At 38.6% G+C, this 16000-nt stretch overlaps 1 protein-coding gene across 1 annotated transcript in view; it reads right to left on the bottom strand.

Annotated features, from left to right (window-relative positions):
• CycY (cyclin Y) overlaps nt 1-13116 on the bottom strand; it is a 29260-nt gene extending 16144 nt beyond the window's left edge. Inside the window, exons 1-3 of the mRNA XM_076197320.1 lie at nt 12873-13116; nt 2391-2490; nt 1441-1597 (exon numbers count right to left, since the gene is read on the bottom strand). Coding sequence (XP_076053435.1) covers nt 1441-1597; nt 2391-2462 — 229 coding nt within the window. The 5' untranslated portion in view covers nt 2463-2490; nt 12873-13116. The remainder of the gene's footprint in view (nt 1-1440; nt 1598-2390; nt 2491-12872) is intronic.
• Nucleotides 13117-16000: the final 2884 nt, after the last annotated feature.

A 16000-nucleotide genomic window follows, 5' to 3' on the forward strand; every position in this document is an offset into this window, starting at 1 on the left:
AGGAGTAGGGGTGGAGGTAGAATGTAGATTGAGAGAAGCAAGTAAATGCCTTGGTGGATTAAAAAGTGTAATGAAAAATAGACATTTGGGAATGGATGCTAAGAGGAGATTGTATAAAGGAGTGATTGTGTCAACAGCACTGTATCTGGCAGAAACATGGAACCTAAGAGAGCGAGAGAGGAGGAGTTTGAATGTGTTTGAGATGAGGTGCCTGAAAAGTATGATAGGGGTTACTAGACTGGATAGAGTGAGAAATGAGGTGAGGAGGAGAACAGGGGTGGAAAGGGAGTTGGGAGATAGGGTTGATGAAAGAGTATTGGGATGGTTTGGACACATGGAAAGAATGAGTGAAGAAAGACTAGTAAAAGAGGTGTGGAAGGCAGAGGCGGAAGGAGTGAACATGATGGGTCAACCTAGGATGAGATGGATGGATGGGGTAAAAGGGGCTTTCAGAAAGAAGGGAATATCTGTTGAGGAAAGATGGGAGAGGACAGAAGATAGGTGTGAATGGAGAATGGTTGTGTATGGATGATGCTGTGATGCATGAGGGGGAGTGGGTGGGGGATGGGGGTTGAGGGAGTATGTATGAGAAATAAATTGACACAGCCCGAAGGGATTTCTCCCCATCTTCTCCTTTTCAGCATGAGGGGACAGAGAAGGGTGGTCGCAGATTTAATGAAGCAGCCTTGTTGTGGATGAGTTGCGTCTTGCAACACTTCTTCTGACCCAGAGCAATGGGAGAGATGCAGGGATGACCCGTCACCTAGGTGCCAAGATAAGAGGGAAGGAAGAGGTGTGGAGGGGAGTGGAGTATGTTAGGGATGGAATGGGTGGGAGTGGTTTTTATACCTTTGTTTTTTGGCTACCTCCCTTGTAAGGGGGAAAAAGCTTTTGGTATATATATATATATATATATATATATATATATATATATATATATATATATATATATATATATATATATATATATATTAAAATAATTCTATTTATCTATATACCAATTGCTTCTTACCCCTTATGAGAGAGGTAGCCAAATTAAAGTCATATATCCACTCCCACCCATTCCATTCCCATCCATGTGAATGTGGTGCTTGCTTCTTTAAAACAACCAATCAATCTGTTACCAGCAACAGCTTCCTGGTGGGTCAATGTCACCAGTGAAGATATATTGTGTTGTTGTTTGGGGATTGTTAGTGTGAGGCATTGTGGATGGCATAATGTGTGCAAGCATGCCCATGTTCTTACCAAATATGCGATTTTTTTTTTTTTTTTTTTTTTTTGAGGGGAGCCTTACGTCTAGGGGTTGTTGGAGTATCTAGTTCAGTGGTCTGTCTCGAAGGACTTGCTTAGAGATCTGATTAGCTCAATCATAATGATGATGTAAACCTCTAAATTTGTCTTCCAAGTTACTTTTATCACTAAAGCAAAGGAAGAACTTACTTTCGATGACTTGTTCAGACCTGGTGAGAAAAAGTGGGCCCGCAGTAGGATGGAGACTTGGGTCTTGTTCTAAGTCATCAGGCTCACGTTCACTAATGTGTTGTAAGTTGTTTACCGACTCCTCACGAGTATCCTCATGGTTGTCTCCTCCGCCGCCCTGTGGAAACGACCTCGTGCAATCATGCCATCCTTTTATTTTGATTTAATTTCTCTTTTCCTCTATAGTAAACATCCCAGTATGGTCAATGGTCTACATCTTAGTTATGGTAGTTTTGAGCAGTGATACCCATAGAGAGAGAGATAGATAAAGAGAGAGAGAGAGAGAGAGAGAGAGAGAGACAGAGAGAAGAGAGACGAAGAGAGAGGAGAGACAGAGAGAGAGGAGAGACAGAGAGAGAGGAGAGACAGAGAGAGACAGAGACAGAGAGAGACGAGAGACAGAGAGAGACGAGAGACAGAGAAAGAGGAGAGACAGAGAGAGGTAGAGAGTCCATGTGAGAGAGAGAGAGAGAGAGAGAAAGAGAGAGAGAGAGAGAGAGAGAGAGAGAGAGAGAGAGAGAGAGAGAGAGAGAGAGAGAGAGAGAGAGAGAGAGAGAGTGTCTGAGAGATAGTGAGAGAGAGAATGTCTGAGAGATAGTGAGAGAATGTCTGAGAGAGAGAGAGAGAGAGAGAGAGAGTCTGAGAGAGAGAGAGAGAGAGAGAGAGAGAGAGAGAGAGAGAGAGAGAGAGAGAGAGAGAGAGAGAGAGAGAGAGAGAGAGAGAGAGAGAGAGAGAGAGAGAGAGAGAGAGAGAGAATTAAACTCAATTTACGGGAAACAATTATTTTTTCATCATTATAAAAAAAAGGACACACTGCCTCCTACTTTCCTATTACCATGAACATGTCAACACCAACTACTGATGCCCTGGAGACAGTATCATCTTTAGATGCATTTCATTAATCAACTCACCTTTTGACTGGCTGATGACCTCCCGGAGCTCCTTCCTCCTGGGTATACACAACAACTGTGTTTGTTGCCCATGGCCTATGCTAATACTAGGTTTCAGCACCTGGAAATCATCAACCAATGTTAACAATGGTATAGGGTGATAATTATAATACATAGTATAGTACTACCTCTCATTAATGGACTAAAAGGGGGGTAACGGCGTCCGTTGATGTGAATAATCCGTTGGTTTGGAGTGGTTTTTGGGTGGCATAGTGATTGCTCGCACTAAACAACCGCACCAAAAACACAGCGAAAACATCGCAAACACAGCTAATTAACGTCCATTAATAAGAGACCTCATTGTACTACTTTTGCATTACACAAAGCCAGAAAGCCAATCTAATATCACATAACGATAATAGTCTTGCATGTTCACTTCTGATTTAGAATTCTGAAATACTTTCTCTATAAGAATGCAAATTTCTAAAACTTCTAAACCATATACTAATTTCATAGCTACTTAGCTGAACTAGGAAATACTTACACAAAAATCATCAAATAGTTACAATGTCAAATAGAGTTTCTGGAATAACAAATGTTCTCTATCAGGGACCCACATGTACTAGCAAGTGGTGGTCCTACAAGATATATTATCATCACCCGTCATCTGTCTTCAGAACTTATCAATGCACTCACTTCCACCTACAGACACAGCCCCAATGGAGCATGCAATTGCTCTCCAAATTGTGTTCACGATTTCTAAAAACTTCAACTATATTCCCTCCATCTTTTCATACAAGGAACCTGACAACTGATGACTGTTCTTTTTTCCCTACTGTTGTAAGATGGTCACACAGAAATAGTCCCATGCTAATAGAACATAGACAAAACACCACATCTTCAGAGATCTTTACGAAGGCCCTGGGACCATTACTATTGCTGTGAAGATGCAGTTTTCTAGTCAATGAAAGTTGAAGCAAACGTTATTATTGTCCTTTGTTATTATCTAGACCTAATTGTGACACACAGGACTGACTCAGTCTCCATATTCTGTTCATTCTGATATTTTCATTTTAATCTGGCTTACTGACTAGAACTCATGCCATTTTGTGCTGTATCAAAATTGCACCCAACACTTTCCAGGCATGTGTTCACAAAATTGTGATTGTGTGTTTCAATATGTACTTATGTATATTCACCCATATGTAGAACCAATGGCAGGTACCTACAAGATGGATGTAAGAGAGACTCATCTCCTTGCTCCCCACCTTCAAAATCTGTCAACGTCCTTACTTCTATCTGGAGATGCAGCCCCGAAAGGCTCACATTCAGTCTTTAAACAGAGCTACAGAGTTCCATCAACTTTCAACTGTATTTCCTTGACTGTTCCCCCTCCTCCTGCTTCTAGCCAGTGACATAGAAACTGTTCCATGACAATGCCACACAGACGACATTCATAAGGTTCTTCCTGGTGATTTATAGGAGATCCCAAAGGCCACTGCCACACAATATGGGACCGCAGGTTCTAGTCAGTGAGTCTCGAGGCAATAAATGTCCAGTAGTTTTAAGGATTTGTTCCTCTCATATCACTATCCTTTACTTTCTTTGGATAGTGACATAAAAGGAACAAATCCTTAAAACTACTGGTCATTTGTTGCCTTGAGCCTCACTCATCCAGGAGGTGCCAAGATAGGAGGGAGGGAGGAGGGTGGAGGGGAGTGGAATATATGGGTAATGAAATGGGTGGGAGTGATTTCTATGCCTTTTTCTTTTTGGTTACCCCCCGTGTAAGGGGGAAGGAGCCTTTGGTATATGTATGTATGTATGTCACTATCCACAAATCAAGATGATAGGAACATCCTTACATTTCTTTTTTCCATCACATTTGTACGTTTTCACTCCTTCCTGCATAAACAAAAACATGGAAATTCTACAGTTTTTTCAGCAATACTGCAACTTTATTTCCAGTACATCATTCTCATGGAACAAGCCACCAATTAAATCTATACAGTCTTCTCCAACTCACTGTCACCCATACACATTTTCATTTGTTCAATATTTTGATCATAAGCTCTTAAAGCCTCTTTTCTCCATCCAATTCATGAATCCTTTAAGGATATCTACTTATATATTCTCACATGACCGAACCACCATTGATTGCTCTGATATAGTCATTCTTCTAAACTCATCAGCACCCTCGTCAATTTGCAAATCCAGTCTTTCCTTGCTTTGTCATGTTTCTTATTTCCATGCATAATCCTCAAGCATGTCCATTTATACTATTTCCATAAAACTTTTCTCTATTCCAGTCACCATCCAGGCCTCAATGTCACAGATACATCCGACACAATTGTTGCTTCGCACATTCCTTTTATTGCTTCCATTGACATTTTTTTTTTTTTTCATAATGCTGTCAGTGCATCTCTTACATTCTCCCCCTCCTTCACTATCACCCGTCTTTTCCTCCAGTGTTCCGTTTTCTCCCCGTTGTGCCTTCCTTCCACTTTCGGATACCACCTGTACCTTATTCTGATATTTCACTATTAACCCACTATCGGAGAAAAAATGACGGAAGTACAGGGAAAGTATATTTCGACTACTATCTGTAGTCCTCTTCAGCAGAATGAACTTTTACATATGTGTTATAACATACCAATTTCCAATTATTCTGATATATTAATTGTCAGTTTTCTTATCTAATAGAAAGCACAAACAAGAGGACACAGTCTATATACACCAAGAGGACCCTTCCCCCTTGTAAAGGAGACTAAAAAGGGTTTCATGAAGAATATAATTAATTTAACCCTTGACTACAACGATGCCTACATAGGCATCATGAGGCGTGAGTATACAAGGATGCCAGCATCAGCTTCCTGATTATATTTATTTTATAGATGCTGCTGAGTGACCCCCTTACTCTGTGAATATGCTTGATAACTTTTTCAGTGGTTACTAACATTCTGGGCACTGGGCAAAAGATAACGAGTATAACAGCTGTAATTCTATACAGTATTTCATAATGCGTGTATTGTGATGCATCATTGTACATCAGGCAGCTAATGTGCATGCAAATATTTGACTAGTATTGAAGAGGTTAATGTTGCAGGAAAGATATACAGTTGAAGTTACTAGAAAGATATTTTAGGCCAGTCTGGGAAAAGAGTGTCAGCTCCTCTGAAAATAACCAGCTTTGTTGTCCATTTTGCAGAACCACAACATGCAGATGCCTATCATTTGTCACTGAAAGATGTAAAAAGGTAGTTTACCAAAAAGAACAACAGGGTAGGATACATTTAATCAGAAGGAATAGAAGCCTGAACTACCTAGTATAAAGGACTTAAGATATATATATATATATATATATATACATTTTATATATATATATATATATATATATATATATATATATATATATATATATATATATATATATACACATACATATATATATATGTATATATAGAACCAGCTAGATCATTTCCTAGAAAGATATCAACCCCCAGGGACAGGCATAGTCTTTCCAGACGCCAAATTCTACTTCTTTCTGGAACAACTGACATTTTAAAAGACTTGATAACGGAAGAGAAGGCAATGAGAGGAAGGTGGGCAGAGTATTTTAGGGAGTTGCTAAATGTGAAGGATAGGGAGGGAAAGGTAGATGCAATGGGAAGCGCTGAGAAAATGACCATGATGAGTGAGGAAAATAGAGGAGAAATAGGAAAAGATGAAGTAAAAGCAGCTGTTAAGATGATGAGAGCAGGTAAGGCACCTGGGTTGAATGGATGCCATGCAGAATGTCTGAAGAAAGGAGGTACAGTTATAGTGGACTGGCTGGTGAGGTTATCTAATGTTTGTTTAAGAGAGGGTAGAGTGCTGCAGGACTGGAGGAGTACCTGTATAGTTCCACTTAACAAGGGAAAGGGTGACAAGTGTGAGTAGTAGTTTTAGAGGGATCAGCTTGTTGAGTGTAGTTGGGAAGGCTTATGGGAGGGTCTTGATTGAGAGGGTTAGGAGAGGTACAAAGGGAATTGGTGAGGAACAGTGTGGGTTTAGGATAGGTAGGAATTGTGTAGATCAGATTTTTGTGGTAAGACAGATATGTGAGAAAGCTATAGGAAAAGGTAAGGATGTTTTTTGGGCTTTTATGGATCTGGAAAAGGCTTATGACAGGGTAGATAGGAAGGCACTGTGGGAGGTATTACAGATATATGGGATAGGAGGAAAGCTGTTAAGAGCAGTCAAGAGTTTTTACAAGAGTAGTAGAGCTTGTGTTAGGATTAGAAATGGAGAGAGTGAATGGTTTGAGGTAAAGGTGGGACTTCATCAGGGATGTGTTATGTCGCCCTGGCTGTTCAATCTATACATGGATAGGGTGGTGTGAGAGGTGAATGCAAGGGTAGTGGGTCAGGGGATGGAGATGGTTAAAGAAAATGGAGAAAAGTGGGAAATAAGCCAGTTGTTGTTTGCTGACGACACTGCGCTTGTAGCAGGATCAGAGGAGGGATTGAGGAAGTTAGTGACAGTTTGAGAAGGTGTGTGAAAGAAGGAAGCTGAAGATAAATGTGGGCAAAAGTAAGGTGATGAGATGTACAAGGGGAGAGAGTGACAGCAGGCTAGATGTGAACATCAAGGGAGAGGGACTGGAGGAAGTGGATAGTTTTAGATACTTGGGTGCGAATGTGGCAGGAGAGGGAGGAGTATGGGTGGAGATAGAATGTAGATGCAAGTAAATGACTTGGGCGATTAAAAAGTGGAAAGAGAAATAGACATATATGAAGGAGTGATTGTGCCAACAGCACTGTAAGGGGCAGAAACTTGGAACATAAGAGAGGAAGAGAGAAGGAGTTTGAATGTGTTTGAGATGAGGTGTCTGAGAAGTATGATAGGGGTTACTAGGCTAGAGAGACAGAGAAATGAGTAGGTGAGGAGTAGAACAGTGGTTGAAAGGTAAGTGGGAGATAGGGTCGATGAAGGAGTATTAGGATGGTTTGGACACATGGAAAGAATGAGTGAAGAAAGACTAGTAAAAGAGATGTGGAAGGTAGAGGTGGAAGGAGTGAATATGAGGAGGTGACCTAGGATGAGATGGATGGAGAGGGTAAAAGGGGCTTTGGGGAAGAGGAGAATGTCTGTTGAGGAAGGTTGGTAGAGGACAGAAGATAGGGGTGAATGGAGAAAGGTTGTGTATGGATGATGCTGTGATGCACGAGGGGGAGGTGGGGGATGGGGAGTGAGGAAGTATGTATGAGAACAAATTTGATGCAGCCAGGGATTGCTCCCCATCTTCTCCTTTTCTGCATGTGGGGATGGAGAGGGGGGGTCGCCGAATTTATGAAGAGGCTTTGCTGTGGATGTGCTGTGTCTTACGACACTGCTTATGACCCAGGGCAGTGGACAGGATGCAGGGATGACCCATCATCCAGGAGGTGCCAAGATAAGAGGGAGGGAGGAGGGTGGAGGGGAGTGGAATATATAGGGAATGGAATGGGTGGGAGTGGTTTCTATGCCTTTCTTTTTGGCTACCCCCTGTGTAAGGAGGAAAAAGCCTTTGGTATATGTATGTATACTGGGTAGATGCTTTCGACCCACTAGGGCACCTTTAAATTCTGCAACCTGGCTCTTGGCTTCGAGTGATGTGATGGCCAGGTTTTTTACAGTAGTTGCAGGGAGAGGAGAGAGGGGTAGGGATAGGGGTCTTTCCTGCCTGCTTATCATCGGGAGTGGCAAGGCAACCTACTGATGGCTTGATGAAATTGCTTCCCCACTGTACGTTCAACCTGTTAAGTACCGCAAATTGATTGGCAAGTAAGGCTGCTTCAATTAAATCAAGCACATCTTTCCCATTTAAATGAAGCATGATTTGGAATGGAATTCTACGTTTAAATTCCTTGAGGGCCATCAAGTTAATGAGCTGATCATAAGTTTTTACCTTTGTGGCAGAGGTCCATTGTTTAAAGATTCAGAGTTTTTCAGAGGCAAATTCTACAAATGTCAAGTTATTTTATTTGATCAGATTTCGAAACTTTTGACGGTGAGACTCGGGGGTAACTTGATAAGTATTAAGGATACTAGATTTGACTAATTCATAGAAAGAGTACTCCTCAAGACTGTTGAAGACTTTGGTGACTGTTCCTACCAATTTGTTTTGAATAATCCAGACCCATTCTTCTACGGGCCAGTTTAAGTGCTCAGCTAGACGTTCAAATTGCTTAAAAAAGTATTCTGGGTCTGACTCATTAAAATTGGGAATGGAGGCAACTTGGTTATTTAATAGGTGGGCAGATTTATTATTCCTATCTATGTCAGCTAAAGTTAATTTATGCTGGTATTCCAATTCTACCTCCCTTGTAAGGGAGGAAAAGCCTTTGGTATATGTATGTATTTCAATTCTAGTTCCCTTTCTCTGTCCTCTCGTTCTTTCTCACATTCTCTTAATTTCATTAATTCAAGCTCCCGATCTTTCGTTCCTCTCGTTCTTCTCCTTCTTTCTCTCATTCTTCACTTTCTCGTCTCATTCTTTCTCTTTCTAGTTTAATCTTCTCTAATTCTAAAGATACAACTGATCTATTTAAGGGAGAGTGGGGGGAGCGTGGGCTTCAGGCTGAAAGGGGGGGGGTCACTGTTGCCTACATTCGGGTCTTTTACAGTGACGTCATGAGCACTCTCCTGGTGAATTAATTTGAATGTGTCTGCATCCAGTTCAAATGAAGCTACGAGGTGTTCAATAACCACTCTTTTAAGTTTATCCTTTTGTAATTTAGAAGGGGCATTAATTTGGTAGGTTCAAGCTAACAGTCTCCAATCATCCTTCTTGAAATCACACTCTAACTGATCCACTGAAGGATTATTAACAAAAGTACATATACTGAAAGCCATTTTAATGGTAAGAAGGGGCTAATTTTGACTTAAGGTGATTGAGTATGTCTTTACTCATAGAATTCCACTCCAGAGAATTAGTGTTAACCAAATCTTGGACTTCACATATGGAAATGGTAAATTCCCTGTTCGGGTGGAGTGAAACTGATGGGTCTCCGTAAGTACCCAGTCTATGAACACTTATTCTATAGACGGTATGTATACTAAGGTATCAGCGCTCAGAACTACATGCCCGAAACTACGGATAGTCTGCCAAGAGGTTTCCCAATAGGAAAGAAGAGAGTTCACACACAGACTGTCACTGTATCAGAATATGGCTAACCAATGGTCTGAATCTTAGAATACATGGCTTACTGTGCAGATATAGTGAACTTTAGAAGTTGTAGGGGGATAATATGAATCTCCTAAGCACAGATACTGAGGGAAAGGTCACTATAACTGGGTTATAACAATGGTTCGACGTAAAGCTACAGCAAGTGGGTAGTTTGGAAGATCGCTAGTCAACTCAGGAGGGGGTTGGTAGTTAAATACCGGAGATTATTTGGGCAAGTTACTGCAAACTTGATAAATAGTGGTTCTCCTTTGGAACCGATTGAAAATGTCGGACATATGAATGTCAGGGTCTCACACACTTCGAATAATCGACACCTTAATGTTTTACATCCTATCATCTAACCTAACGTAATATTGGTATTTTAAACACAAATAGAACATGTATAAATTTACATCCTATCATCTAACCTAACGTAATATTGGTATTTTAAACACAAATAAAACATGTATAAATAGTTCAGTGAGTGTATGGGAGTAATGAATCAAAATGGCAATCGCACATATCACTGATAATTGACGTTAAGTGGTTAGCAGACTTCGATATTACCTACGGGTAGCTAATTTATTTCACATAAATATAAATTACCATCCCTTGGCAGGCCCCCAATTGTCATGGGCTTGCTAAGTTTGGCCTGAGTTGATTGGAAAGTATGAAACTAATTTCGAGTCTAGGGGTAAGTCGAGTTCCAGTTCCAGAGTAAGCCTGTAACAATAAAGTGGAACGTATAGAGAATACAGATAGATTAAGGTACGTTCCGATGAAAAGCTCTATATTAAACTGGATGTAAGCAAGATTATAACTTGGGTGGATGGGTAAGACAGAAGTCTGCACGAAACTTAAACTATATTTACGTTAAGTGAAAAAAATAAGATAAGATAAGAGGGAGGGTGGAGGGGTGTGGAGTGTATTCAGAGATGGAATGGGTGGGAATGATTTTATGCCTTTTCCTTTTTGGCTACCTCCCCTGTAAGGGGAAAAGCCTTGGTATATGTATGTTTTTACATTTACAAGCATACACTCACAGTATTTGGAAAAACTGAACATATTAATACATTTCTTAGTAAATTACATATAACAAATAAAGGAACAAAATTACTGATGTCCAAGATTAATGCATTACACTATACTTGCATAATACTTGGTGCACAATTAACAGCAGCGAAGGGGGGAGACCAGGAAGATGAAGTCCACAGGGGAGTTTGTAGGTAAGAGAGAGGGTCGGCTGAGGGCCGGCCCCTTTATATAGTCAAGTGGGGGTGTAACTTATAGTTTCATGGTCATGATTCGAAGACCAACATTGATTATATGTTAGGAGTGATGAGATGAATTCAAAACTTCGATAGTAGCAGGCAGGAGATTTGAAAGTCTCATTCGATTCACTGTTGGCTATAGCAATATGTATATGTATATATATGTATATATATATATATATATATATATATAAAATAAAGGGAGAAGAGTATCACAGACTATGGAGGTAGGAGAACACAAATCCATAAAAGAAAACCAATTAACAAATGTATACTTGAACATACAACAACTATAAACTGCACAACAAATATTATCAATATTATCACATTTGGTCATATGTAGGATCATACCTACCGAGAAACACTTGATACCTTACCACTTGCAAAGTTCTACATAACAAATGGTTAGGTTTTGAACTAATATACCAAATATAGCATACCTATAAATCTCACTCCTGTGTGGTAAAGTGCCAAATGAAACTGTTAGCCTAACTAAAGCAGTTTATGAAAAATTTGTGGCTAATTTACATAAGATATATATAATCATCTTATGTTGGGGCAAATTTAGTTGTGAGAAGGAAGTCACTCTGGTGAATCCTATTCTCTCAATTAATTTCTATAAATGTTTAAAATTAATACTATTACATCCTCTTAATACTTTTGGTCATAACTTTAGCAAGCCAACTAATGTAAGGTACATTGTCATAAATATACCAATCCCTCATTATACAAGTTTCACACTTGTGATGAACCTAATTCTACCAGGTCCCCATTTTATATATAAAAAATTAAGTTACAAGAGTTAGAATGTGTGGCATGCCCCTATTTTCCCAATTGAATAAAATATTTACTTTATGCACTAAAATAAGGTGACTTTTTTCAGAATGCATCCCTTGCATATATGGTAGGACCAGTGGACCCAACCAAGGTGTTCCAATTTTTATCTTTGCTTCCTACAGCAATGAAAAAATAAACACCTATGTATGCCATCATCTTCTTGCATGGAGAAATGAAGACCAGCAACTAAGCTTATGTAGGTGAATCTAAGGGCAAAGCCCTTGATAGGGTTCTGCAGCAAGATACTGGAACCCATTCATGATTGTGTATTAGAGTAAAGCTAGTTAATTTATCAGTGCTCTGAAACATATTCCCCACCTGAAGCCCAAAAAAATAGGCTATGTTAGGTCAATAGATGTTAGGTACAACACATATTGCTATTTTCAACATTAAACAAGTATAAGCCTGTGTGGACAAAAAGGTTCTTCTCTACATTAACATTTTGGTCACAAACTATTTGGTTGTGGTTTGCATTGGAATAGCAGAGGTAATTGTGTTTAGAAGAAGGACCTCTAGGACTCCTGTGCCTATTTGAACTAATCTAATTTCATAACTCATAAGTTTAGAATACATTAGGTTATAACTAAGTTCAAGTTAGGCAGGGTTTTACATACTGGTCTTTGGGTAGGTAACTGCAGATATTTACTGTGTGCAATATTATACTATATATCATTTTGAATTCATGACATACAGAATGAGTATAACAATGACAAAACAATTCTCTATGACAACTCTGATTACCTTAATATGCAGCCCCCTGAAGTGTCAAAAATAACAATTTATGACTGCAATATTCTAATGGCATTACCACAACATACACCGAAATATCCGAGAAATTAAATTTCTACACCGTGATTGAGACATACTATGCCTAAAATCAGTACATTTTCTATCTCAAAGCTCTAAAATGCTCTCTTTGACATCTCCAAGAGGCATACCTTCCAAAGGTTGCACTACTTTGCGGGCTTAAAAATCGCATTTAGAACTTATTCTCATCGATAATCATAACTCCCCTGCATCTGTCTATTCTCATTGACTGATTTAATCAAGCTCTCTATATGAATAATGTGCTTTCCCCGCATACCAAAAGCAGACATACCCGTCTCTATCGGGTCGACCACTTGTTGACCTCACTTATTTACTCCTTAATTGACAAATTACACTATATTACAGTGCATACGCATACATAGTTGTCCTTCTACTTACCGACATGAGACAATTTACATATCTTGGAAGCGTAGTTGAAGTGGCAAGGGGTTAAAACACAAATACTGTTTCATCCTTCAGCCATGTTAATAGGACAACTGTGAAACTATCATCGATTTGTATGACCAGAGACTACATTAATGTATATTCTGGAAGTAGCTTTTAAACTACATAGTATGCAATTGTATTGACTATCTATATTACACAAAAAAAGGTGCACAATATTCGTTGGTAGCTCATGTTAAAGTACCTGTACCCACTGCACCAAAAAAGTATATGGTTTAAGTCAAGTCCACCACATTCGGACATCAAAATAGACGCAGCGGAGGAAGCAATGTGATTGGTAGATAGTATTGTTGTCATCGAAAGTTAAAATCTGATTGGCTAATAAGGATGACTATTACTATTTGTATTTACTTTGGTTTTGATAGACGTTTATCAAAATTATATAATTATTGTAGCCATTCTACACAAGTCAGTAAGAATTCACATTACTTTTTCAGTTGTCAATAATGTCTACAATAAAAAGTGGAATCGCTACAGCATCTCAATCCCAATGTCGTTCGCAGCAATTTCCCCTTTCCCTATTCTCTTGTCCCTTTATTTTTGCTACCACTAGGTTATTCTGTTAAGATGTTTATGTGACTCTTGTGCAAACGGGAGAGTTTAACTTATCTAGATAACCCATTCTGAATCGGATGACAGTTACTGTTCGGCACCTCTTCGGTAATGAAGAGATTAATCTTTCAAGACGTTTGTAACGGCACGAAGCACAGTATCTAAGACATGATCCAAGTGATTATAACACACTGAAGAAATTAATACGACTAATGCAAGCATTTGGTATAAAATACAGAATATACAGATAATTAAAAAACGCACATCTGCGGTAGTAAGTTCAGTGAAAAACACCACCATCAAATGAATACATACAATGGAGTTTTATTGATAAGAATATCGTAATAATTCTATCATATCTCTTGGGAAAATGGTGATGTTACAGAAAGGAATGAGGGCAAATATTTTAAATTGGAATATCTTCCACTGAGTGATTGCCAATGTGAAGAATGATAGTTTGTCGGTTCACAGAATAATGAAGAGGGCAGTTCAGAGCACGATAGATTGTTGTTTTCGACCCTATGACGGCTCGGATGACGTCACCCTTGCTGATGCTTTATTATCTATTTGTATTATTCTGTTTTTATTATTATCATCATTATCATTACTACTACTACTACTATCAATATTATTAGCATTATTACACTGTATGACAATGAAAAAAACGAAAATGAGAATGTCCTTTTCAAGGGGTATTTTTGCGTAGATCACGTATATAACATCCGTTTATTTCTGCAACCCTCTATTTTCTCGTAAATTACCATCTTACATTAAAGACACTGGTGCATCTTTTTTGTTGCTTACTATAAATACTTCCTATTTTTATTTATTTTTTATTTGTGTTGCTGTTACCATTTATATAATTTTTCACATAAGTGTTTTTTCTTTACAGGAGACAGAGCTAAAATGCCTAGAGAATGCAGAAATTCGCCAGACAGTTTTTGTTATATATGTGGATCAGGTACATTAAAGCAATACAAGAGACAGTTCACTCAACATGTAAAGGAACTTTATGTGCTGTACATTGGATGTAAAGTGGGTGAATCTGACATATGTTGCTTCAGGTGTACAAGTTCCCCTTCTGCCTACTAAGTATTTCAGCGGCTTTGACACATCGTGTTTCGCTCATATTTCCGAAATAACCACTCACATCAGCCTAATTCACACCCTGCCATAATTTTTGACGTTATAGTGCATTCACAAGTGTATTTAATTACGGCGTTTACTCTTGATATCAAGCGTGTCGTAGCCGACACCCGTGAAGTAAATCGAACAGGTGAAGTCGTGACGTCATCACAAACTACCTCGTGTATCCCAAATTCACTTGTTCGATTTACTGATGTGAATGATTATTTCGGAAATATGAGCGAAAAACGATGGGTCAAAGCCGCTGAAATACTTAGTAGGTGAAAGGCAAAGGTGGCTTCATGTTTGGTGTACCAATGTTCTGGAGGGAGCCAAAGGACCATTCAACAGATTGCTACTTCTGATGAACAGATATTAAAGGTGGGTATCCAATGTGTATTCTTTACTGTTTTTTAATATATTTTCAAGAGATGTATAAATAAAAAAGATCAAAATGTATAATATATTGTATTCCCACTATTTTTGCACGTGATCACAACCAATAATACCCATTTTTAGTCTGGTTTTATTTGATTTCCCTGCAAGTCGCAACAGAAAAGCCGAGATATCTGTCATGTATCAGAATCTTCAGTCTGCTATTCGCCCAGTTCGACGTTCAAGTAATATTCCTGTACCACAACCGCCCTCTGAACTACCAAGCGATGACGCGTGCAACTCAGACGATTCAGAATGTCAAGATACAACGTATGTGGCACAGCTTGAATCTGACAAGAAACCACACCTCATCACCAAACCAGAACTTTATGATCTAGTTCGTGATCGATCACTTACTAAACAACAGAACGAACTCCTGGCCTCACGTCAGAAGAAGAAGTAAATACTAAAATCTAGGTTAACACATTATATGATGCTAACAAACATGCCGATTCATTATATATTTATCAATTAATTACAATGGACGCATTTAATCTGACTTTGGGAACGAAATACATTTATGGTATCGTGGAAATCGGCATAAACTGCATAATTATAAATCGGCAATTTACAAGAAAATATGACGTGATATGAATTTTTTCATCAAGTTCGAATTCAACATACAAAATTTCGTAATAAAATGCACATGAGAACTGGTTTTTTAACCTGAGATTTGTTGTACTGTGTTATTATTATTATTATTATTATTATTAATTATTATTATTATTATTATTATTATTATTATTATTATGTTGAAATACAAAACAAGTAAAAAAGAAACTGAAAAAGTATTGCTAAAAAGAGACAGGCTTATAAGAAACACAAGTGCTCGGGTGCATCTAATGACTATCGAAGTTATGTAATGATACAGAGAGATTTAAAAAAGACATTAAAAACGAAAACGACAATACGAAATGAATATCGCTGACAAATCCAAAGAGAATCCCAAG

This window comes from Oratosquilla oratoria, chromosome 13, assembly GCF_046742065.1.
Source record: "Oratosquilla oratoria isolate Oo_2021 chromosome 13, ASM4674206v1, whole genome shotgun sequence".
Classification (NCBI taxonomy): Eukaryota; Metazoa; Arthropoda; class Malacostraca; order Stomatopoda; family Squillidae; genus Oratosquilla; species Oratosquilla oratoria.